Source organism: Notolepis coatsorum (assembly GCF_963971535.1).
Source record: "Notolepis coatsorum genome assembly, chromosome: 2".
Taxonomy (NCBI): Eukaryota; Metazoa; Chordata; class Actinopteri; order Aulopiformes; family Paralepididae; genus Notolepis; species Notolepis coatsorum.
Window position 1 is genome coordinate 181,388,792 of NC_140166.1, and position 26,716 is coordinate 181,415,507.

General features: G+C 41.7%; 2 protein-coding genes across 2 annotated transcripts in view; one reads left to right on the plus strand and one right to left on the minus strand.

The window, feature by feature from the left end:
- The window catches only part of ppat (phosphoribosyl pyrophosphate amidotransferase), a 36,751-nt gene extending 16,744 nt beyond the window's left edge, over positions 1 to 20,007 (minus strand). Inside the window, exon 1 of the mRNA XM_084308065.1 lies at positions 19,368 to 20,007. Coding sequence (XP_084164191.1) covers positions 19,368 to 19,495 — 128 coding nt within the window. The 5' untranslated portion in view covers positions 19,496 to 20,007. The remainder of the gene's footprint in view (positions 1 to 19,367) is intronic.
- On the plus strand, positions 500 to 24,865 carry paics (phosphoribosylaminoimidazole carboxylase, phosphoribosylaminoimidazole succinocarboxamide synthetase). Its single transcript, XM_084308064.1, has 15 exons — positions 500 to 907; positions 1,161 to 1,667; positions 8,148 to 8,207; positions 8,603 to 9,253; positions 12,394 to 12,471; positions 12,814 to 13,223; positions 20,103 to 20,148; positions 20,332 to 20,529; positions 21,871 to 22,049; positions 22,259 to 22,438; positions 22,942 to 23,055; positions 23,159 to 23,242; positions 23,574 to 23,757; positions 24,261 to 24,419; positions 24,538 to 24,865. Exons 1-15 carry the CDS (start codon positions 526 to 528, stop codon positions 24,702 to 24,704), a joined length of 3,399 nt encoding a protein of 1,132 aa, XP_084164190.1. The 5' UTR covers positions 500 to 525; the 3' UTR covers positions 24,705 to 24,865.
- Positions 24,866 to 26,716: the final 1,851 nt, after the last annotated feature.

The window sequence follows — 26,716 nt, forward strand, 5'->3', positions numbered from 1 at the left end:
AAAAAAAAACAAAAATAAGGATTCAGTGAGCTTTGAAGGGCATGAGGGAAAGAAACAGTCCGTCTCTCTGCAACCAAACGGGATCAACATGAACCATCTTGTGTGTTGGCAACCGTTCGTTTGTAAGCCTTGAGGCACTCCAAACCAGTTGGATTTGAATACAGTACTCAAGCCTGATTGAGAGCAGCAACATGAAAGGGATTGTGTGCAAGGCGGCCTAGTTCCCTTATATGGAGAGGCGTCTTGCGGCAGCTTTCAGCCCATTTACGAAGCTGCTTCTCAGATTACAGCCGGTCCCGCCCCCCGCACCACACAGCTTAAGCCAGTAGTGAGGCTGCTTTGCCACATGTAGGCGTTGCTAACGGGCTTAACCGCCTGGTTGCCTAGGGAACCGGGCAGCAGAGAGAGAGAGAGGGGGAGAGAGAGAGAAGAAGGTTGGGGGTGGGGCGGGGGGAGGCAAAGCGTTTCCAGGTCAGCTCAAACATGGAGAGAAAAGCAGACGGACAAAGAGGAGGTGAGGGAGAAATGGCAGAGGTAAACAGCGGGGTAGAGAGGCAATGGGTGGAAACGGAGGCGCTGGCTCTGGTTTCAGCGTGGGAAGAGCTGGGGGCACAGCACATGGCAGAGAGCAGAGCCACGTTTGAGTTGATCTCAGAGCGTCTGAGACGGCTCAGTGTTATGCGCAGCTGGAGGGAGTGTCAGGCCAAATGCAGGAGCATGGGACTCCAGAGCAGGAAGACTGAGGCCGCGGGAACGTCAGCCGCTACAAACTACAACCCAGGAATGGACTCTCAGCTAACCTCTAATGGAGGAGGAGGAGGGTCAATAGAGGACTGGGAGGAGGAAGAGGATGTGGATATGGCTAATGAGAGAAGAATCTATTCTTCCTCAGTCACAATGCAGGAAGGTAACTGAAGGTTGAACACACAACCACAATAATAATGCTGAGAACAACTTAGTACAATTAAAACACATTGGCCTACTTTTGCTATAGCAAATTATTACTATTATGACTCTTAATTTGTCTTAAAAGTTGAAATCTTATAAAAGATTTCAAATAAATACGATATTTTTTTCCCTGAATCCTGCCAAGATAAGTATCAAACGCCTTTAGTAATACTCAGTGTATCCAACTGAAATTTGTTTGTTTGTGTGTCCAGGGAGCAAGGCTCAAATTCACGGGGGCCTCTCCAACCATTTGGGACTCCCTTATACCCAGTGTTTGGGTGGCGAGGGCGGGCGCCACTGGACCGACGAGGAGGTGCGGGCACTGCTGTGCGTCTGGGCCGACCGCCAGGTCCGAGAGCGCCTGAAGGGCACGCTGCGCAACAAGTCCATCTTCCAGGAGATGTCCCGTCAGATGCAGAGGAGCTTCGGAGTGGTTCGCAACTGGAAGCAGTGTCGGACAAAGTACAAGAACCTCAAGTACGAGTACAAGACGGCCAAGAACGCCCAGGAGGCGGGCGGGAGTGGCGGGGGGCCGGGGAAGTACATGAAGTTCTTCGACGAGGTGGAGGCCATACTGCTGGACAGAGGACTGGAGAACGGGACCCTGGACATGCAGAGGCGACTGTGCGATGGGGAGATGGGAGCGGGGAGGCTGGCATCCCCGTCAGGCCCCCAGGCGAGAGGGTCCGAAAGTGAACTGGTCATTGAAATAGACGATGGTGAGCATTCAATCTGCACATCACACGATGATGATATAAATAAAAGTCATTCATTCATTCATGGGAAAGAAAACAAACACTTGTGTGTTCAGTATACAGGCCCTGATGAACACAATTGTAGGTAAACACGTCCATGAATACCATTAGCTATAGTGCATTTAAAAGGCACTCGTAATTCATCAGAATGCGATAAGTTATAAATTATAATGAATTATAAGCACTTAAGGTAGAATCTCCAATGTTGTCAAACAGCACCCTCTAAGCAAAAGAGCCCCGCTTGGTACTATTTTGGTCTAATGTGTGGGTTGGAGATGGGTATAGGGTTGCCATTACTGGCCACACCTCAGGCTCTGCCAAGAGAGGTCTGGAGAAATTCACAGTATAATAAGTTACTAAACTCCAACCCAATCTATCAGAAATTACCCAACAACTACTCCAATGTATTATGATACACCGTGTGTTTCATAATGAGGTCCACTCATCACCATGGGCTACAGATGGACAGGTATGAAATATAATATAGGTATATAAATATAAGTGCTCAGAGAATGCCAAAACTATCCATGCAGCACCATAAGTTATCACTGCATGGGTCGGTAGAGCCATATGAAATCCGTTTTATTTTTTTCAAAATTCCATTTTATTTTTTTCCAAATTCCGTTTGAATATTTCAGAATTCTGTATTTTGCTTTGTACGCTCATTTTACCATCAGAAACAGGGGAGGAAACAAACTTTTTGGCTTACCAGCCAACTGGCGAGTATCTGATTTTTTTTACCAGCCAAACAGATTTTTTACCAGACAAAAAAAATCGCTAATTGTGATAATTACTTCTTTGTATGTCAAGCCGCGTCAATGTTGTGTATGCATCTGGGTAGGCACACTGTGCCTTTAAGACAGCACGGTGGTCTTACGACAGTGCTGTGAAGTACCGTCAAGTGTTGTGGTAACGTCAGTTGGGTTGGTGTGCTGTTGTGCACAGTGCACTGGTTGAGCTAGCCCCTTTCGTGACTGCGATGTGCAAGCCAGGGGCTTTTGAGCATGAAATAAAATGTCTAACCTTACGTCGTAGTCCGGTGCTTTTTTGGAAACATTATAGTCATAACAGATACACCTAGCTGGCTGCTTTGAGCACACGGGGCTAACGTTAGCTAGCAAGCAGCTATAGCTAAAACGCTAACTAGAAGCTACCACTGTATACAGTTCCAGTAGACTAACATTACACCTCTGTGATTTAAATGTGTCCTTAGTAACTTATACTCGAGGGTTGTACTAGGGTTGGATGCAGTTCCCCGTTGGTCAGTCTGTCTGTTTTCCATCTTCTGCTGTGTTTAACGTTATCCGTTTGCGAGTGCTCCTGATGGCTAGCCTAGTACCGCAGGACTTTTATTATTATATGTCCGCGGGTTGGCCAGTACTGCGCAAACGTTTATTAAACATTATATGTCCGCGAGTGGTCTTGTGCAGTGCTCTCGTGGCACTGTCAACTAAAGCGAACACTCAGAAGACGAGCACCGTTTGCCAGTGCAGTGATTGCAGAATGTTTTATTTTTTTGTATACTCGCCAGCAGGGGAGGAAACTAACTTTTTGGCTTACCAGCCAACTGGCGGGTATCTGATTTTTTTTACCAGCCAAACGTAAAAAATACTAGCATTTGGCCAGTAAAGTGGCCTAATTTCCTCCCCTGATCAGAAATAGTGTCTAATAAGTGGGAATGAATAAATGTCCACAATTTAATAAGATATAACAGTCCATTTAATAGGGCTGCCTCTCTTTGTTAACTACAACAAGCAATGCTGTTTGTTATTTAAGATGAGGTCGGACTCGGCACTGACAGATGTGTTCATTGTGCTGCTTTTATAAAGCCTCAAATGACGGCTTACAATATTTCATGAAAGCAAAGTGTTTTGTTCGTCTAAGATTTAAACTTTACAGCACTGACAAAGTTGAACAAAGTGCTGTACAAGTCCCACAACATAAAAAAGTAATTTAATTTGTATTTGTTTTTATAGTTGATTCCATTTTTATTGCTCAATTCCGCAATTCCGTCCGCGATTCCGTGATCGCGGATTCCATATGAAATTCCTTTAAAAGCATCTAAAGTGAACCGTACAACATCATAAGTTATTATTGTATGTTTCAAGTAAAGTGAGATGTCATCAGTTTACTTGAATCATACAATGATAATGTTGTATGGTTCACTTTAGATGGTTAAATTATGTCTCACTCTTGCCTTTATTATCTAGGACTGTGTTGTTATTATCTAGGACTGTGTGACTGTTCGCACCTAGGGCTGCATTTAAAATTTCGTTGTACCATTCTTGTGACAATGACAATAAAGATCATTCATTCAAATACAAACAAAATTTAAGATCCTGCATGGATCATTTTGGCATTCTCTGAGCATATTTCATAGTTCAAAGATATTCAGTCTGTAGCACAGGGTGATGCCGAGTGGACCTAACCCTAATGAAACTATACTGAAAGCAGGGCTGCAACGATTAGTCGACATAATCGACAATGTCGATTATGAAAAATCGTCGACGAGATATTGTTGCGTCGATTAGTCATTAAAAAAAAATTATTATAATTTTTTATTTTTTTTGCACTACCTATCTTTGTGAAAGTGGTTCTCAGCTCTGGTCCAGCCAGCTGAAGACTTCTTAGCTTAACATAACAGACCGACAGTAAGTTTGGGGGAACTAATGGGATAACTGGGGATGTTGTTTGGTCCTGACAAGAGTCTCAAAGCAACTCTGAGGTCATGCTCAATGTCCAATCTGTTCCTCTGCTCTGTCTTCAGCTGGACCAGAGCTGAGAAGCCACTTTCACAAAGATAGGTAGTTAAAAAAATAAAAAATTATATATATATATATATTTTTTTAATAGTTGTTTTTCGATTAGTCGACTAATCGAAAAAATAATCGACAGATTAGTCGACTACCAAAATAGTCATTAGTTGCAGCCCTAACTGAAAGCTATACTACAGAATACTTTATTAATCTTGATAGATAACAAGTAGGGATGGGAATTGTAAGCATTTTCCTGACTCGATCATTGATAACGTTAACGAGCAATTAATCGATCAATTGTAACTAAAAATATAAAATGTACCAAACAATAACAAATGCATTCGTTTGCTCAAAGGGTTTATTTATACAGCAGCAACATATTGCATTCGAACAACACGCTCACAACATTGCATAGCATATTAAACATATGAAATTGCTGTCATGGCGCTCCTTAGAAGCAGCAGCGGTCTCACCACAAAGACTACAGGATGTAGTATACTCTACTATTCCTATATAAAAATGCCAGCTAAGATATGGACCAATCATATCCCACGTGATTCAAACTTGGCGTAATGTAGAGAGGTCCTGTGTGGTTAAATGCGCGTGGCACCTCGACTAAATCTTTCATAACCAGCAACTACTTGTTGGGCACAAACCGGTTAATATTCCTCAATGGGAGAGGAGGGGAGTTCATACTCTGGAAGATATATATGATAAAAAATGGTCTTCAAGCGTTTCAGGACCTAAAGGAGTTTTATGATATACCTGGCGAATCATTCTTCCTTTACCTACAACTAACGTCGGTGACACCCACAGTGTACCGTGGGCTCAGGCGTTGCACGGTTGCACCCACACCCTTTTGTCGGGCTTATCGGTGACAACCACAAGAGGGTTTGTCTCAGACTTTTATACACGTTTAATCAAATCCACATATAAAAAATTAACATTAGATACAGTCTGGCGAAGGGACATCCCAGAGTTAGACCCCGAGTTTGACTGGGACGACGTTTAGAAAAATGCTATATTAGCCTCCTGCAACCCTAATCACCAACAAATTCATAGGACGTATCTCACTCCTAAGAAACTGTTTGCTATGGGACTGGTGGCTGACTCCTGGTGCACTTTATGCTCTCTCTCTCTATATATATATATTAGGGGTGGAACGGTTCGCATTCGAACCGTGCACCGTTCGATACGACCTCCACGGTTCGGGGCATGCGTGTATTGTTCGGTTATAACGTTAGCCGCAATCTTGGCTTACATTACGTTAGCCGCAAGCTAACGAACGTTAGCCACAAGCTAACCGCAGAAATGCTCATAGCGAAGTGACTCCACGACTAGGGCTGCACGATTTTGGGAAATAATGTAATTGCGATTTTTCGGACAAATATTGCGATTGCGATAAAATTTGCGATTATAATTTTTTTTTGCACCCCCAGAGGTTTATTGTAAAATGCGGCTTGCATCTGGCCTACGCGGTGGGTCTGTTCGGGACACCGAGCCTGAAAATGTTTCTTTTCTCAAACAAAAATTTTATTATTTTGTTTGTTTGCACTAAGTTAATACTTTGACAAATGTTGCCTATATTTTTCAGTCAGTTCGGTCTTTGTGTGCCATGACTACGTCCTTAATAACTGAAAAGTTGGATTCTTTTTAGTAGGGCTGTCTTAAATACTTCGAAGCTTCGTTCGATGGGCATGGGATTCGAATATGAAAATAAAATTCGATTAAAAAAAAAAAGTATTTTTTATTTTATTTTATTTTTGCAAAATTAACTCTGCCGCTCTTTGTTAACTACAACAAGCAATGCTGTTTGTTATTTAAGATGAGTGCATTGTTATTTAAGATGAGGTCGGACTCGGCACTGACAGATTTGTGTTCATTGTGCTGCTTTTATAAAGCCTCAAATGACGGCTTACAATATTTCATGAAAGCAAAGTGTTTTGTTTGTCTAAGATTTAAAAAGGTTTAAACTTTACAGCACTGACAAAGTTGTACAAGTCCCAAAAAGAAAAATTATATATTTTTTTTTATCTCGAAGCTTCTAATTAAAATCGCATCTCGGCCCCAAAGCTTCGAATAAAAAAAAAAAAATCGAAGGTCAGCCCTAATTGTTTGCCTATATATCTTATGCTGATGTATGGTATTTTTGGAGTATTACATTTAAAAATATTAAAAACGTATATCGAACCAAACCGAAAACCGTTAAACCAAAACCGTGATACGAACCAAACCGTGAATTTTGTGAACCGTTCCACCCCTAATATATATATCTCATATATGCATTAGGGATGGGCATTTTAAAGAAAAATCCAGATCGATTGATTGCATGCTACTATACTCTAGTGATCGTGTATTACTCGAAAAGGGGAAAAAAACGTTAAAAAAATTAAGTAAAAAATATTAAATACATATTTTTTTTACTTGTTTTTGCTCATTCACGTATATATGTTTAAGGAAACCAACAAACAGTTATAATCTACCACATACATGTGAAACAAATGTATTCAATGTATTTTTCTCATAGCTACCAGTTACTCACGCCAATCCCTAATATGCATATGGTCTGGGATTGCCCACCAGTAGCCCATTTTTGGAAATCTATAGCAACTAAACTATCAAGCATCTGTAATATATCAATTCCACTCACGGCAGCATCTCTACAATATATCTTTATTACCAACATCCATACAACAGAAAATAATTATTCTGGCAGGCGTTACAGCAGCCAAAAAACATATCGCTATGAGATGTAAAGAACCTGAGAATCTCACGGTAATTCACTGGTCCCTGACATTGCTGGACGTTATGTATTTGGATATATCGACTGCTCGGGTGGGGTATCTTAACAGATTTAAGTGGAGCTTAATGCTAATGTGGCTCCACTGTTAGAGTTAGCACATTAGCATTTAGCTCCGCCTGAATCCAATACATTAATCTGTTAGATATGGGGCATGAAATGAGACATATAACTCAATTAGTATCGACGTGGCATCTGTTAGACCCATGTTTGATATTCTGGAAAGTTGTGAACGCTTTCTGTTAATCTAGTAAACTGTTGGTTGTATTGGATTTAGATGGAGCTAAATGCTGATGTGGCTAACTAACAGTAAACGTTTGTACATGAAATGCAGCCCAATAACCTTAAAAGACCGGGCCGCTGACACACACTTTACAAACGTTTGCTTATTAAATAATTTTTTTAAGTAATTCAAAAAGAAAAAAGTGACGATAAAGTTGTTTAATTGACGGGAGAAACGTTGCTAAACTCAATGTGTTGTGATGGGACCGGAAGAAGTCTGCTGGGCTAGAGACGTAACCGGATATGATGCCCCCACATTGTGCAAGTGGTCAATACAGGTGTTCTCTCCTCATAACCTGGTGCACCACACATAACCCTGTGTGGCAACAAGCCTAAACAATAGTTCCTATTGTAACAGACTAGACGGACAACACGTCGTTTGAGTAGATCGAGTGAATTTCACGTGTTCGAGTAAATCCTTAACGACCAATCGATTAATTGTTAACATCCCTAATAACAACAAGTAAACAAAAATGACACTAGTGCTTATAAGCACAGTCATAACACATGAGTGCACTATGATTCATTATGAATGCCTTCATAATGCACTATAGGCAGTGTTTGTTACCCAACTGGCATTTCTGAAAAATCAACTTCCGATTTCAGATGACAACAGTGATGATTATGAAATGGATGGTGAGATGGAAGGAGGCTGGAGAGGAACGGGTGAGTTAAATCACATCACCATGGCTGGGTGATACGCTCACAATATCAACCAAAGTCAAATCACAGCATATTTGAATTGATGATATTGGCTCCATTAAGCCAGATCAAATTCCGATATTTTTTTCGAAAACCATTAAGCAAAGCTATTAAAAAGCACATCTTACCTACATTGGATTGGTTTTTACTGACTTGCATATACTTAAATGATTTTAAATTATATGTAGACTATATATAGTTGATGGTGGTGGTATTGTAAAAATACAAAACCTTTGCATGGATTCATGATGGTATACCTTAAAATATGCCATACCCACCTACCATCAGCCCTAACTACAGTTTACCAGTGTTCATTTCTGGAATCAAAAATATTCTACCGTCCGTCCCCACCACTACAGACGCCCACCTCTCGCCCGTGGACCCAGGCGGCTCCGATCAGTTCCACGTGGTCACCCTGTCGGACACGGGTCGGAACTGGAGCGACCAGGAGGTGCGGGCGCTGATCCAGGTGTGGTCGGAGGAGGGCGTGTGCCGGCAGCTGGAGAGCTCGACCAGGAAGAGGGACATCTTCATCCAGATCTCCAACCGACTGCTGCAGCAGGGGGTGGAGCGCGACTGGAAACAGTGCCACACCAAGTACAAGAACCTCAAGTACCTCTACCGCTCCCTCCAGAGGAACAAGACCGACGACCTGGACCCACGCCGCCTCATGAGGTTCTACGATGAGGTGGACGCCATCCTGACCCGCATGGACAACGGACCTGCGCACAACGTGCCATACGTGGATCACCACCAGGCAGAGTCGTGTGGACCGACTATGGTGTTGGGCTGCGAGGAGAATGGCAACACCAACGGCAGTTTACCTAGTTTGCCTATTTTGCCGATGATGGATATGGTAGATTCAGTGATGGGAGCCAAGGAGGCAAGAATTCACAATCCTGACGCCTTCACGGTTAACAGCAGCCTTGAAGTAACGCAGAGCAGTGCAGACCAGAGGCTGTACGCGTACAAGGAGCGAAGCTCGGAACAACAAAACAGCTTTGTTCTGAGTAAGTAAGCCATGTTGCTGGTTGCTATAAGTACCCCTACTTCAAATCTAGTTTGGTAAAGCTGGTTACTCCTTATGCAGACATAGCTCCTTCAGTTAATGAACAGTGAACCGCTGAATCAGCCGTCACTGGGATCTGACTCTACATTCACTGTCATTCATTGGGGGATTTAACACATTCCAGCAACTGGCTGTTTTTTTTTGCCACTAAAACCTTAGGTTTAGATTTGGCCAAGTTCAGTTTACTCGCCAATAGGAAAACGGGCATGCAATTCATAATAAGCTGCGACCCGCCATGCAGGTGCTCTCAAAGTAGCATTGAGCTTTAAGAGAATTGTAAGAGCAATAGAGCATCTCTACAGCGGAACTCTACAGTTAATGAGTTATGAAGGGGGGTGTGGCTGAATGGTGTGTGAGTGTTAGGGAAGGGTACTGAATTCGGAACTTTTAAAAGGTACTTACCGAAACACGTCGGTACTACCGAGTATCAATTCACGTGAGATACCGTTTTTTTTATTTTAATTTTTGTACTTTTTTCTTTTCATGTCAACGTTCACACGCACAATATACGCTTACCTAGGATTTGACTTGATTCAACAACAAAGCAGTCTGGGCAATGGCAAGCCGAAAACGGTCAAAAGTGTGGTTATTTGAAGTTTGGATTTTTTCCCCCCACAACTGAGGTAGGTAGATTACATTTTTAGAGACTAAAGTACCGAAAAAAGGTACCGTTGGGTACCGGTATTGATTCACAGGTACCGGTACCGTATTGGTTCAAATATGAATGGTACCCATCCCTAGTGTGTGTGCACATGCATGTATGGGTGCGTACGTGTGTGTATAAGCAGTTGTATGTACCACTTTTAAAACCAATTGACCCATCTCTACAAAGCAACGGTCAAGAAAAGAGGGTGGAGCTTGAGATAGGTCAATTGAGTTTAGAAATCACACTCTAGAAATCACATACAAATTTCTAAACCATGTCAAGAAAACACAAATTGTTTTCTTGTTGGTGAGAAGACAAACATGAACGTTTTGATGAATATCCATATCCACCTTTGTGTGAAATTTGTAGGAGCATTAGGCAAGTTAAGTACGTGCTCAAAACGTTTGCCACACATTAATTTCTATGGAGCAAAATGTCCACACCATGCACCAAAACATTACACAAAGTAGTAGAACACCATTCCCGATAAAGCTGCTCCGTTTGTGGTATTACCTGTGACCGTGGTGAGAAATAAAAATATAATGTGACATTATTTGTGACCGACAGACAGGCTTATACTAGCTGCTTGGTCGCAGCTAAAAGAGCATCACATTCAATGGCCATGAAGTGAATGGAGAGTCAGAAAATAAGCTATCTGATGTTGAAGGTTGATGAACTCCCATTAAGGTGTGTGTGCTACAAATTCTAAATATTCTAGTGAAGTAAAATAGGCCAGTCACTTTAATCAAACTAAGCTAAGTAAAATAGGCTAGTCACTTTAATCAAACTAAGCTAAGTAAAATAGGCCAGTCACTTTAATCAAACTAAGCTGATTATCTTTCCATCTTCAACAGAGTTAGTGACTGAAAGAGGTGAAACTTTCAAGAAGAACAAACTCTAAAACAGAATTCATGTTATTCCTATGATATTGATGCGATATATATATAATTATTTGTTTATTTTTGAATAGGAGTCTTAACACTTTGGTTGCCTAAGGTTAAATTAATGATATACCATAGATTGCCAGCGCTATTTGTCTATGGAGAAAGTCCCCTTCTTTGCAGGGCTATAACTTTTTAAATTCTATTGCTACATTGCCATTATTAGGGCCCATTCAAAGTCCTATATGTATTGTTCATTGTGTAGCAACGTTAAACTTTTTCATTCACATATTCATAGTAAAGTATGGTCTAATGTATAAGTATGTTTTCATCTCTTTCTGCAGCTTTCTCCAGAACGTGATATATAGCCCCAAATGCATTATATTGATGATGAAATACAGTTTGATGGCAATCAGCGCGATATAAAAAATTCCAACTAGACGTACTTCTAGAAGTTACTACACGTCATCTGATGTTGACCGGATGGGCGAGGGGGCGTTTATAATTCCGTGGGCAGCGTTATACCAATCATCTAATGTGGGTCAAATGTTGATAATATCAGTTATTATCGAAGACGGTAACGTTACACGCTGAAACTCACCCCAGTCTCCGCGCGCCGTTGGGCGATCATCGTCGAGTAGAAATTTTATCATTATGGGATATATTATTACCCGGTCCATCTCCAGCTTGTATAATGGTATATACGTCCAAATCATGTTGTTTATCGAGTTATTGGCAATCGATCGCTATGTAGAGTGACGAGCTAGAGTCACGGGACATGTACCGAGTGGCCGGAAGCAATACGGACGTCTAGCAAAACCTCTAGTGCGCTTCCTGTTAAGCGCTTGCGCCGATCGGCCACCAGATGGCGCTCCTGAACCGCCAAAGAGCTCAGTGGGTCCTGCTGGTGAATCTCAGGCCAGCGGAGGGACATTATGAATCCGATCGCAGATTTTTGAAATATTGATATAAAGACGACGTACAGCGTCCCCCGGCAACTTTAGCATGGCCAGCAAAGACGTCTAAAGACGCCCCCTGGCAGTCAAAGTGTTAACATTTCTGAATTTAAAAGTAGAATCTGTAATGCCCTAAAACAGCGACATCTAGGAAAAAGAGCCCCGCTTGGTATTACACTTGTTTAATTTTGTTTTGCTCTGATGTGTGGGTTGCAGTTTAGGTTTAGTAAGTTATTATACTGTGAATATCTCCAGACCTCTCTTGGCAGAGCCTGAGGTGTGACCAGCAGTAGTAAGTAACCCCTCACCTATAACCACTGAAATCCAACCCACACATCAAACCAAAACAAAAACTGTAAACATTGCGCAGTACCGTGTTCACCGAGGTCACCGTTCGACAACATTGCAGATTCTACCTTTAAAACCAAAAACATTATATATATCATTCAGGACTGTGTGAAGAAAACCACCCTGGGTGTGAATGATGTAGTGTCCACAAAATGAGTTCCTTTTCTCAATATTGATTGAGCAGCAGCGGCACGAGAATCTGTTAACAGAGGACACTGCCTTAATAATAGTTTCATGTTGTGTGTGGCAGGTCATGTTGAAAGAGGGTCCGATAGAAGGGATGCCTTGTCTGAACACAGAGGACTGAAGAGGAAGGCTGTGGATCAAGGTTTGAAGTGTGCCTCTCTCCTTGTGATAAATGTATGTGTGACGTGAGAAAAATACCTACGAGTTGTAATTGGACTAATTCAGTGATACAGTCCTGCGAGTGTGGCCATGGAGGCTTAATCTAATCACGTGAACGGAGTGGGTGACGGCCAGATATCGGCTGATAAGAGGAATCAAGTCGTGATGAGGGCCTTCATCCAAGACCAAATTAAACTTGAGTGTCCGATTGTAGCTAATAAAGATATCTAAAAAAAGATATCTAAAAAAGGAAAATAATCAAATGTAAGAAAATACCATTCAGGGTTTGGTCAAAACTAATCCTTTCTCTCAACTTTTATTGCAGATACCAGTATCAGACCAATGAAAAGACTGGATACTGGGTTTGAAATAGCAGATACCAGTATCAGACCAATGAAAAGACTGGATACTGGGTTTGAAATAGCAGATGCCAGTATCAGACCAATGAAAAGACTGGATACTGGGTTTGAAATTGCAGATGCCAGTATCAGACCAATGAAAAGACTGGATACTGGGTTTGACATTGCAGATGCCAGTATCAGACCAATGAAAAGACCGGATACTGGGTTTGACATTGCAGATGCCAGTATCAGACCAATGAAAAGACTGGATACTGGGTTTGACATTGCCGACAGCACCGTGGCCCAGTGTAAAGAGGAACAGGAACCGATCCCAATAATAGAGATAAATTCAATCTGTTCAATGGCACAAGCTCCTCTTCATCCACACAAACAGGTAACCTCATATGACCCTTGTGATATAGAATACAACATAGCAACGTACACAATGAAATGAGTCTTCTTGATAGTTTAAAAAGAAGCTGAAGCTGAGTGGTAGCGGAGAAAAGACAGAATGAAAGCATTTCTACCAGATACATTGTTGCAAATTCAAGGACTGTGTGTGTGTGTGTGTGTGTGTGTGTGTGTAGGGGCCAGTGAGGCAAAGACATGTTCAGTGGTTCCACTGATCCCCCATTGTAGTCACCCATTGAGGATCAAACTCCCTCACGTGACAAATAATTTTACCGTAGGAGCTTCTCAAGGTAGCAGGTTTACACGGAGTTGAGCATGATTAAATAAGATCTGCGTTTTTACATTTAAGAAAAACAAGAGAAAAAATACAAGACTGTGTACTTAATGCAAAACAACATATTTCCAGGGAAGGGTTCATTGTATTTGAAGACCAGCCTAGAGCAAACGCTGCCTCGCTGAGAGGACGACGTTAACACATTAGGCGCCAGACCCGAGATAAGTCGTGTTAACTCGCCATGCGTTGGACGCCAGACCCGAGATACCTCGGGTTTTGGTAGTTTTTTCTTTTATTAGATATTTTTATTCATTATTCATCCACTGACCTGTGTTGCCATAGGAAAGGATTTTGAGACCGCCAAAGTGCAATACCGGCCTCATCCTGCCAGATGGAAGTGTCGCCCACCCTTTGAAACCTTATATCTAACTCTGTGTTACACTCAAATGTCTCCGGGCGCTATATTTAGATGGAGCCGAGTAAATCGCTTTACTCGGCTCCATCCGACCACTTCGAAACGCATCTGGCACATTCGATCCATAAGTTGTGCCAAGTTATGTCCGGGACCAGATGGACACAAATACTGGAAATCGCGATCAGACAATTGGAATATTCTTTTTGGAATCTTTTTGTAAGGACTATTTGACATCAATTTCAGCTTGATCCAACAATGTTTTCATATCGATCCAGCTGATCAGCGTGTGTAGTGTTCAACACGAATGCCGTTACTGGCCATCAAAGCATAAAAAAACGACCCCCCCCCCCCCCCCCCCTTTCATGCATTTGTTGGAAATAGTAGCGTGTCCAGGCAAGAAACGCCAATGCTTATAGTAGAATACACGTAGCGTTTCAGGAATGATCCCGGATCACTCCTAAACTATATTTCTATTCACCACGGGATAAGGCCTAACAAAAATAATGGTTGGTTTCAGGTTGCCGACCGACCCTGCCGATTTAGGTGCGACCCAATATATTTTATGAGTTTTTAAAAAAAATTATATATTAAAAAAAAAAAAAAAAAAAAAAAATCCGATTTTTTTTTTCTTTTTTTTTTTTTTTTTTAAGAATAAAGTTTCATAGAAATCTTAGTCAAACATTTAGTATTATGGATATTAAACATGCTGGCAGAGTACATGCATCCATGTTGTTGTGAACATTTTAATTAAATAAAGAAATTCCCTATCCATAGTCGCCGTGGGAAAGAATAAAATAAAAAAATAAAATAAAATAAATTCCCTACCTACCCATGGCCAAACTGACAACCAACCTGAAACCAACTATTATTTTTGTTAGGCCTAACGCACGAACGTATGCATGAAAAAAAATCTGTTTTTTTTCATGTTCGACGGAAGAAAGTCACTGTCAAATGACTATAGTATAGTATAGCTATAATATAGAAAATAGATATAGCTCTCCAAACATAGTGACGCACAGTGAAAATATGTTATGGAAACATGGCACGTTAGCAACAAGGACCAGACTAATCCCTGGCACTGAATGAGTTAAGAAACCAAAATAGTCAAACTACAGACATAATACACTATTGGAATTATATAGGCCTACTCATGATTACCTGACTTTGTCCGGTTTCATTTGATTGATGACTAAAATTAAAACAAAGATGGCTGCGAATGCCACATTGACATTGATTAACCAACAAGAATGTCAAGGGATGTCATGTCAGAATAGGTGTGCTCTTGTGATTGGTTGAAGATTGGCAAGTATAACCAACTTTTACTTGCGTTGTGTAAGGCTTTGATGCCCAGAGGGAGTTTCGACCCCGGGTCGGCCGCACCACGGGCGACATCAAAGACAGCTATACCAAGAGGTGAATTAACTTCTTGGTAACGTGTCTATGTGTCTTTTTTTTTAAGGGCGAGTGAGTTTAACTCGCAGTACCGCTTACTGCCACAGTCACTTGACTTCACAACACAGTCCATCGTGACTGTGGATATTACTCACGGGCCTCCGTTACACAAGGCTCATCTTTGCTTATGGGTACTGTAGTAGTTACCATGGAAACTAGTAGATTACGATAAAGACACATTTTCCCAAAGATTAAGTTAAAACATTGACCTTTATTGGTTGTAACAGTATAAGTATTAAATAATCTACACTCAAAATATTATGAACCTACACAATACGGTTCGGCTGTAATCTAACTAAAAAGGAAGGAATCTGCGTCTGTTATTTCCTTCGCACTCGAGAACCCAGGGGAGTGCAGTGTCTAGTATGGTGCCATTTGACCAGATGGTGGCACTATAGTGCATGTCCGACTGTCTGTCCTTTGCATGACTCAAAACGGTTCATCCTATCGACTTCACACACTGTATTGCTGAGGACCCAAGGGAGTTAGGGTTGCAGTGGTGATGTGGAATAGACGGTCAGACACAAGGGATGAATAAATACCGTTATACTAGGGCTGGGCGATAAAACGATAACGATAACTATCGCGATAAATTATTTCCTTGAAATAAACATGAAACGTGATCGCAAAGTTTCTATATCGATTTTCCAAGCATGGATATGAGCACACGCACTAACAACCAATCAGTGAAGGAGATGGCCGAGAGCGAAGGAGACCCGCGCTGCACCTCTGGGTAGTAAACAAGGCTGGCTAGGATCATTAGCTTGCACGGCGCTATTTTATAGTTTACGTGCCGAGTGGGTGTCGCGTGAATTCTGATGCCACGGTTATAGTAGTGTGGGGTATACGGTGGACGTCGTTGCAATGTATTGGGGCGGAACAGAGTATTTTATGGTCATATTTAGTACTTTGTAAACAAGGCTGGCTAGGATAATTAGCTTGCACGGCGCTATTTTATAGTTTACGTGCCGAGTGGGTGTGTCGCGTGAATTCTGATGCCACGGTTATAGTAGTGTGGGGTATACGGTGGACGTTGTTGCAATGTATTGGGGCGGAACAGAGTAGTTTAGGGTGATATTTAGTACTTTGTAAACAAGGCTGGCTAGGATAATTAGCTTGCACGGCGCAGAGTATTTTAGGGTCATATTTAGTACTTTGTCATGGGATACACCGCCGCTTGTCGGCTAACTGCTAACGTGCGCGGACTGATGACGACATCAACTCGAGACATTCGCAGCAGCAAAACAAGTCTATTAATAGCCCGTCCATCGGCGCCGGGCATAAGAAGTTAATTAAACTTGACAGACATTATATCGACGATAATCGTTATAGAGTTATATGAAAATAATTTTATCATTTTATCGCGATAAAGTTTTTGACCATATCGCCCAGCCCTACGTTATACATGAACACAACCAAGTGAACATCCACCCCCACACAATTGTGGTAATGAAAGGACAGTGGCGGTGAGTTTGGAGAAAGCAAATTCATATCTGATATGTAAGGGATAATGTATAGCTACGAGGTCAGTCGCAAAATAATTGACCGACACGGAGTTTAGAACACCGAGGCGCCTCGCCGAGGTGTTTTAAACGTCAGTGAAGGTCAATTATTTTGCGACAATGACCGAGTATACCTATACATTATCCCGCTTATTACATGGCTAACTTACTAACAATATACCTAATTCATTTTACACCATCGACAAGACGAGATCAAATGCAGACGCAGTTGTTCTGTGGCTCTGTCAGCCCAAATAAAGTGATTATTATTATCGCCGGCAGGTGTGTCTGATTGCACTGATGCAGTGTGTGTCAGTGGGCTTGATTGCTGCAGCTGCGAAAAACAATAATCACCGGTGATTATTGCGCGTTGCCCATGGCAGTGGTCAGTTATCGAAAAATTATTCACCGCTGTCAGGGGCTATTGACCAATCACAATCAAGCATTTCTGCGAATGTTAAAACGCCATGTAATAAGGGAAAATAAATAGGCCTATCTGGGGAAATAAGCTTACATTGAGATACATTTTGTGGTGAATTAAGCCATTTAACACATATAGACCTGTTCTCTGTTTACAAATGTTCGAGCAAATAAGCAATACCAACTGAGTCACGTGACTAATTTACCGGGGCTCTATGGAGAAACCATGGCATCCCCCTGACTAAAAGTTGTTTCAAACAAAAACGGCTGGATGTCATTTTGCCAAATCAGCATGGCTGAGTGCGAGTCTTTCACCTTTTACATATCTAGCTTTGGCATGGATTGATTGTTTAAATCGCTAGCATGGCTAACAAATGCAAATATATTGTAGTCTGCCCAGTTGTTCTGACCAGGATTACACCCCTTTCTGCCTCGGATCTGCGCGCGCATATTTGTCATGACGTCGTCGGCGAACAGGTCTATAGTGCGTTTTATAAGCCGATAGGTCTACATCAGAATCTTTCAAAAACGCACACAAAAAACAAGACAACTTGTCGATTTATGCCTACGCAATACGCTGACTAGCAAAACACTGTTGTTCACATCCTTGTCTACATCCGTTTTTTATTAATTTTAAATTAAGAGTATCCATTTGTTGGACAAAGAGTTGACGTTAGGTTCCAATAAACCAACTAACAATCATACCTTCAGTCAATTTTATATCAGTTAATTGACAGATCAATGTAGCTGCAGCCTTATTTAGTGAATTGACAAAAAGTCAAGCTGGAGAGGAGCCAGTTTAAATGTGAAAGATCCTCCACCATCGCTGTGTAACCTGTTGTATTGTCTCTAGAGCCTTCTTTCTCTCCTTCGGGGGAAGTTAAATCTACTCTAAAAGTTAGTTATCCATGTAATGTAAATGTTATCCTAAAAATAGCTCTGCTGTCCAAGCACTTTCAGTTTATAATGTTATCTGACTAAGTATTGATAACTAATTTAAGTTTTGTATTTGATGAATGTGATTGATTGAAACGTTTATTAACAGATTGCAGAATGGGTACAGTACAGTACAGTACAGCTCAATACATACAATTGTTAAGGGGATGCAGACCAGAGAAAGACTTTCGTCTTGTTTACATCAGGGTCCCTGATGTGAAAATGAACTAACAGGTTTTATTTCTATAAAAAGAGGGAAAGTAATGTAGCGACTTCAGGGGCAGCCAGGAATGGTGCCATTTGGCCAGATGGTGGTGCTATAACAACGAACCATACGCCTATCTCGAGAACCGGTCATCCAATCGACTTCAAACTTGGTGGGTGTATTTCTAAGAACTCGTGGGAGTACAGTGCCGAATTGGGTGCCATTTGGCCTGATGGTGACGCTATAACAACAGATTTTGACCCAAGGGAGTGCAGTGGTGTGAAGTCGATCGGATGAGCTGTTATCGAGAATGCGTCAAACAGGTGTGCTGCGAAATTCTACTACCTGCTGAATTCTGCTGCCAGCGCATGACCCACAATCGTTCACACTACAATATTCTGCCACCTTGCTGACGAACTTCTTGTTGAGTCTTGTTGATATATCTTAAACATATGTTTTTCATTGCACCTTTTGAACTGTATACGCATGTAAATATTTGCATGTAATTGGCTTTGCAGCCGAATGTATTTGTAGATGATAAAATGTCGGTACACCTGTTGGAATTCGGAGTGAACTATAGGGTGACGTTACCCAGCTGTCCAAACATATAGGCGATTCGCGCTACGGCAGCAGTTCTCAGCAGAGTAGTAGAATTTCGCAGAACACCGGATACTGCAGGGCTCCTTTAAACCATCACGTGACCCCCCGGGTCTTTAAGAGTTATACTAGCCGTCGTTCTGCCTTTTCGCGAGTCGGGACAGTTTAGCTGAGAGAGAAAATGTATAAACTCGCCTCCAGTACATTCAATATTCTTGTCAATGTATCATAATAGTGACATCTAATATTACAGTTAGGTTAGGTGACGACAGCGGGGGGGAAAAACGCCACAAAAATTAACACAGTCCATATGATGGTTTACATACCTGTGTTGTAATGCCACAAGTCCTAAAGTTAAAACTTGCGCTACTTCGAGTTGTGTTGGCCACTCTCCAGCCGCGACACAGCCGAAAACTCCGCATTCTTCTCCGATGCCCGACTCTTCAAACTCCATCCTTTGTTTAGTTTAGTCCCCAAAGCGTCTCGTGCTTATAGCTGTGCAGAAGAACCAGCGCGTGCCTCCCTCCACGCTGCTGCTGACCACGTGCTGAGAGTTTCACTACAATCCAGACAGAAGAACCATGAAGTGTGTCTACTAGTAACTAACAACACCGCAAGTTAACTCACACAAGTTTCAACTGACATATTTAATTGGTCAACTGAGCTCAAGTGATAAATTGCGATGAGTTAGAATACATTCGACCTAAACATCAGATAATAAACCTATCGAAATAGATACGGGTGTTGCCGCGTTTTTCGACTCCAATATAGTCGATCAAATGTCTTTGAAAGTTTACTGATAAGCAACTCCGTCTTGTTGCAGATTTGTAGAGAGAAAGATCTTCCCCACGTGGCGAGAAGTGCGTTGTTGTGATTGGTTCTCTGGCACTGTGCGATTGGTTCTCTGTGTCAACGGGGAGTTGCGATTGGCCAATCCAGCGTCCCGGAAGTAGTCGACTTCCCTGATGTGCGCGCCTTCACTTTCTCTCTGCGCTCAGCTTTTCTCCACGAGATACTTTCAGGAGACAACTTATTGAGTTAGTTTACCTTTTGTGTTGCAGAACAACCGTTTGCCTAAGAACACCACCATGGCCTCTGCATCATCAGGTATAGTAGACAACAACGTTTGTTCTAAGTGTTTCATCATTCATTAATCACGCATGCATGCATGCTTTTTATTTTTTTTGTTAGAAGTTGTCTATCAGGAAATCTGTTCAAGCAAGTATAGCGTGATTCTACCAGACATTCCAATGCACCGGCTAAATAACATTGTGCTCGTTTTGTTAATAGAACTGAAACTTGGTCCAAAACTAAACGAGGGCAAAACGAAGCAGATCTTTGAGATCCTGGGCCAGCCTGGTGTCGTACTGGTCCAGTCCAAGGACCAGATCACTGCAGGGAACGCCGTGAGGAAGGACCAGATGGACGGCAAGGCCACTATTGCCAACAAAACCACAAGCTGCGTTTTCAAGCTGCTTCAGGAGTCAGGTGATTATTATGCAGTTAATTCCGTGCAATGACGACTGATTGATTGATTGAAAACTTTATTAACAGATTGCAGAATGGGTACAATGCAGTACGGCTCAATACACACAATTGTTAAGGGGATGCAGACCTGAAAAAGACGTTTGTCTTGTTTCCATCAGGGTCCCCCATTTTCAATTCATATAGTTCATACATTCCCCTGCTATTCTCAAGCAAGAAGCCTGTGCTATTCTTTATTGTTCTTGAATAACCATTTGGCATGTTTACATGGCCTTTTCTGTATACACATTGAATGAGTCGGGACATTGAATGGGGGTGCATGTCGAGAATTGACTGAGTGAGGCATGTAGCCTAGCTGTCGTGATTAAGGTAATTATGCATCAGATGTGTAATGTTTGACCCTGATGCCACGGCCCATCTATATAAGACGGACCCAATTTCAAAATTACTTTCCATGTTGCCTCAATTGGAAAGGAATTGGCTAAGTGTAACCCATGTGCCTCTCACTATAATTCAAGCTGTGCAAATTGCTGTCTTGTGACTTGGTTCTTGTTTTTTATAATCGGTAGAACGTGACCAGCCATATCCTACTAACTATTCCCCCCCTAACTACATCCCTGCGTGAGACTAAAAAGGTCTCAACCAACAATATAATGGCCAATTTAACCCTCCAGGCGAAGAACCATGAGTCTTTTTTGATTTTATTTTTTGGACTGGCCATGTTTTTGCCGTGGTGCAGTCAATCATCACTTGGCGTATGTAACTGATGCTGGTAAAACTCCACCTCTACTGTCCATAACTATGAACATACAACGCCACCCCAACATGGCATGTTTAGATGATTTGGTTTGAAAATGTCTTTCATCTGAAAACGTAAAACAGACTTGTATGGTTCTTAAATGTGTTTGTAAACGGTGGAATAAAGAAGACTTGCATTTTGAGTAATAGTATCTGCCGATGCAGTGTCTCGACCCAATATTTGTATTTTCTTAGATAATATAGCGGCACAGTTCACACTTCAAGTACATGCAATTTAGTAAAACCATTTCAATGTAGGTAATATTTACTTGGTAATTGGAATAGTTCTGGTTTTAAAGGAAAAATGGTTTTCATAAATCTGAATTTGATTGGGTTTAATATACCAGATACCGATCAATTCAAATATGCTGTGGTCAGATGTGATTCTGATCGGCTCATCCCTAACTGCCATTTGTATTCTTTCAGCAAGGTTTACTTTTCACTCTATTTAACTATACTATACATATACACTATACATAAATGATACATGATGATGCACTCGAAAGAATAATGCATTTTTCTTTCATGTCCAACCGATTTCCCCAGGCATTAAGACTGCGTTTGTGAAGCAGCAGTCAGAGACTGCATTCATCGCAGCCCGTTGTGAGATGATCCCCATCGAGTGGGTGTGTCGGAGAGTGGCGACTGGATCCTTCCTCAAGAGGAATCCGGGAGTAAAGGAAGGCTACCGCTTCTCTCCACTGAAGATGGAGATGTTTTTCAAGGTTGGATGTTTCCCCATGTTCCTTAGCAAAGATTCACTTCTCCATAATGCCACAATAGCCCATTGAAACACCTCATCCACCCGTCTTGGGAACTTTCAATTGATCCAGTCACTTAAGACGTGTTGTGGCCACATTTCTAAGTCTGTGCCCAAATGCCAGACGTCCAAGTTTACCATTATACATGTGTTACTTATTGTGTTTGATTTTAGGATGACGCCAACAACGATCCACAGTGGTCGGAGGAGCAGTTACTGGAGTCCAAGTTCACTCTGGCAGGTCTCTCCATTGGCCAGTGTGAGGTGGACATCATGAATCGCAGCACTGTGGCCATTTTTGAGATTCTGGAGAAGGCCTGGGCCACTCAAAACTGCACGCTGGTGGACATGAAGGTAATGTAGTGCTATACTACCCTCTGCTGGTCACCTGGGACCATGGCATCCTCCCAGTCACATCTTTTCCACACTACGAAACACTTGCCAATGCTAGTGTTATCAGTATCACATAATTATCCTACTTTTACCAAGCATTCGATTTGATTGATTGAAGTTTATTTCAAATATGCAACACAACAAACAAACATCAAGTACAGATATAGCCTTAAGCCGTTCAAATAATAAATATATGTATAATATATAAGAAATAAAAAAGAACAAAGAACAAAAAAGTCAAACTAATTTTTATTTTGTCATTTACATATTTGAAAAGGAGTGGGAAGAAGCACACTTATTTAATCCCACCCCTTTTTACTAATCACAACATAGTATATTATATTATTTACTAATGCATACACACCGTGTGGATTTACAAATAAAAACCTAAAACATGCAGGAAAACCTACAGAAATACTATTGGCCATTGTTAAAATTAACCACAATGTATCTCTTGCTCGCAGATCGAGTTCGGTGTGGATGTGACCACTAAAGAGATCATTCTTTCTGATGTGATTGACAATGACTCTTGGAGGCTGTGGCCGGCTGGAGATCGAAGCCAGCAGAAAGACAAACAGGTGAGGAGGTCCAGTCACCTGATTCTTCTCCTTTTTGCTGACATTTTGGTACATCCTTTTGGTAGATGATTGTCAAAAAACATTATCGTTTGTCTTTTTCAAGGTATACCGGGACCTGAAAGAGGTCACTCCTGAAGCAATGCAAATAGTGAAGAGAAACTTTGAGTGGGTTGCTGAAAGGGTCATGGTACGCTAAACTTACTCACCCCTCTTATCCTGTGCTCTTTAGCCTACGAGATCATGTGATGTCAGCTTGGTTTTATCAGAACATGTCTTAGAGTTTGAGAGATTTGTGTTTGCAGCCTGGAATGTTGTGTTGACAAGAGCATTGTAGTTGAACATTAACTCTTTTCTTTTTTTGGTCATTGTGAACTATTGTACTCTTTAGCCGACTTGTTTTTAAAATGATAACTTCAGGACATTATTTGGCATAATTTTGTTTAACATCTTCTCGGCTAATGTGTGTCCCATGGTAATTTTAATGGATCCTAATGAGTGCTCTGTATGTGTGTCCCTAGCTTCTGCTGGAATCCCAGGCCGGTGGCGGCAGGGTGGTGGTTCTGATGGGATCCACCTCTGATCTGGCCCACTGTGAGAAAATCCAGAAGGCCTGCCGCTCCTACGGAGTCCCCTGCATCCTGAGAATCACCTCGGCACACAAGGGTCCAGACGAGACGCTCCGCATCAAAGCTGAATATGAGGGTGAGCTTCAGTTCAAGTTAGGATCTGTATGAGTGAAGCACCGGTCCAGCACCTCTTTGAAACCTTTTGTTTTACTTTTAACTACAAATGCATTGCTGTGCGCTAGAATATTGCACAGTTTTCATTCAAATACAATATATCATTGTTTCAACCTCTGATCCACCTACTTCTCAATACTGTGTGCTTTCAATTAGCATTTCAAAGTGACGTGACCTTCCTTCTGCTTCCAGAGCATCCTGTTTGAGTGTTTGCGATTAGGTTTCTTTGTGGTGGCCCACCACTATCGTATAGACTCACCACAAATGGGATTTCCCACAACAGACACTCTCCATATAATAGTGCTTCTTGTAGCGCATGTTTGGTCTTTTCCACTGCTGATTAGTGAATCTAAATAATAATCTAATAGCACCCCTGGTCAGCCGCCACCACATACGACCTAAGAATACTTAAATATCCCTTGTGCATTAGTATTATAAATACTAAATTAGTCTGATTTCCCTCAGGTGATGGTGTCCCAACCGTGTTTGTGGCTGTGGCCGGCAGAAGCAATGGTCTCGGACCAGTGATGTCAGGAAACACGGCCTATCCCGTCATCAACTGCCCACCGCTCACTCCTGACTGGGGGGCGCAAGACGTGTGGTCTTCCCTCCGCATGCCAAGCGGTATGCACTTTATATTCATGAGTGCTGTATGCGTGTTGTGAAAACGACTATAACTTACCATTCAAGGCTCGCTCACTCATTTTGATTTATTTGCTTTCTCCCCCCCCCCCCCCTGCAGGTCTTGGCTGTTCCACGGTCCTCTCCCCAGACGCTGCCGCTCAATTTGCCGCTCAGATCTTTGGGCTGAGTGACCATCTGGTGTGGTGCAAATTGAGAGCTTCAATGCTCAACACCTGGGTGTCTCTCAAGATTGCTGACAAGCGGTTGCAGGCCTGCAGCCTCTGAGAAGACCGTTTCATTCCAGAGCCTTCAGCCCAGTGGCTTCCGTTCCATTCTATATCCATGTCTCTTGTAGTTTCTTTTGTTGCTTTTACATAATACACTAACATTCTAATGATTCTACATAAAATCATTCCATAAAGAAATCCTGATTAAATAATTAAATAACCTAATGCATTCTGTGGTTTATGAATAATTGTGGACTTCATTGCCTAATCTTTCAAGTGGTTAATCTATGCCATTTATGCAAAGACTTAGCAGACAACTCTGGGAAACTCAACTGAGCAATACTGTGGGGGGGGGGGGGGGGGGGGGGGGAGAGACTATTTGATCCACTGATTCTGTCACAACAGCTATTGATAAGATAAACAATGACCAATGTGCATATACTTGTGTTAATTTGTTTCATACTTGTCCTTTGATGCAAAGTGTTCAGAAAAGTGCCCCCCCCTAACACCACTGCGTAATTGGCCACTAATTTAATTATTTGAAATTCATAAACTCTTGAGCAGTAGTTCCTGTGGGTATAGTCAGTTTTTCCTTGCTAATAACCTAGTCACGTATGTTTCTTGGCACGTTAATTGCCACTGCATACAAGAAAATTCTCAAGACTACCATCTAACCGCAAAGATTTAGACATTAGCCAGAGGGTTTGGGGAGATATGTTTGACTTACAATAATTTGGCTCTTCATTGTGTATTCCTTTGATTCGATGTGCAATCCCTCTTAATGTTTTTGTAATTGGTTGGATTCGTATACTGGATATAAGCAAACTCTGCTAGCCTGGTAATGGTGTATTTTCTATGGGGTGGGCTGTGGTGACGGTGTGTGTGGGGGCATACTTTATGGTCCGTTGTTATACGGCCACAAGGGGGAGCCTGTATTCTATGTTTCTAGAGTCCAAACTATAGCATTGCTTCACTCCAGTGGTTTGGAGTCAGGGGAATGGAAAGAGAATTTCATGCCACCATTTTAGATTATATTAATTTTCCTTCACACAGCAGATTTCCACCTTCTCTTTGATAACATAAATGACTGTTTGTTATAATGACCTATGAAATGCTCTAATCTTTTCTCCATGTGGGTGGAGGAGGTGGGATGATGGATGTGCTGAGTGAAGAGTAGTACAGATGAGTAGACCGCATCATGAGCCAAAATCATCTGCATCTCTATTTGAAATGTATATGTTTTCTATTTCCCATTACCTCTTACTATTTACAAGGGGGTGTGTGTCGCAGATTAAATGGAAAAAGAATTGGGACACAATCACGGGAATGGAGACTATCAACGATTCCATGTTTCCTAGACGACTGTAACCTGGCAACCATCACTACTACATACAATAATCTGTTCTCTATTCCTTTCCTCCTCTTATGCTCTCCAAGTTCATCTTTATCTCTCCCTCCCTCCCAAGCCATTTGCAACTATTCCTCTATCTGTCGCCATGGATACCACATTGTCTGCAAAAGAGCAAATAAGATGGGTTATGATGACCGAAATCATAAATCGCGCCCATTCGCCCAGAGGCCATCTGATATCTGGGCAACTGCTATGACTGTCTTTGGTTTAACATAGGTCATCAATAGGGGACAACTGTTAACCCTTTCACTACCAAAACGGTTAACCCTTTCACTGTGACAATACACAGAAGGTTAACCCTTTCACTGCCACGGTGACCGTCGGTTGTGTGATAGTTTTGTTTTATTGTGGATCCCCATTAGTCTACACCAAAGTGAGACTACTCTTCCTGGGGTCCAAACATTAAAAATACAAACACACACAAAAAAGTAAAATAAAAATATAAAACCACAAACATTGAAGTACTCACAAGAAAACATCACAACGAACAAAACAGTGAATAAAAGCTCACTCAATATTCATAAGTTAGATATCACAATTCTCAACCATAAAATACAAATTACATATTCAGTCCATAAGAACAAAACAGATCAAAATCATATAGTAAAGGTTTAACCTTCTGTCGTGTGGCAGTGAAAGGGTTAAATCATTAGTGAAAA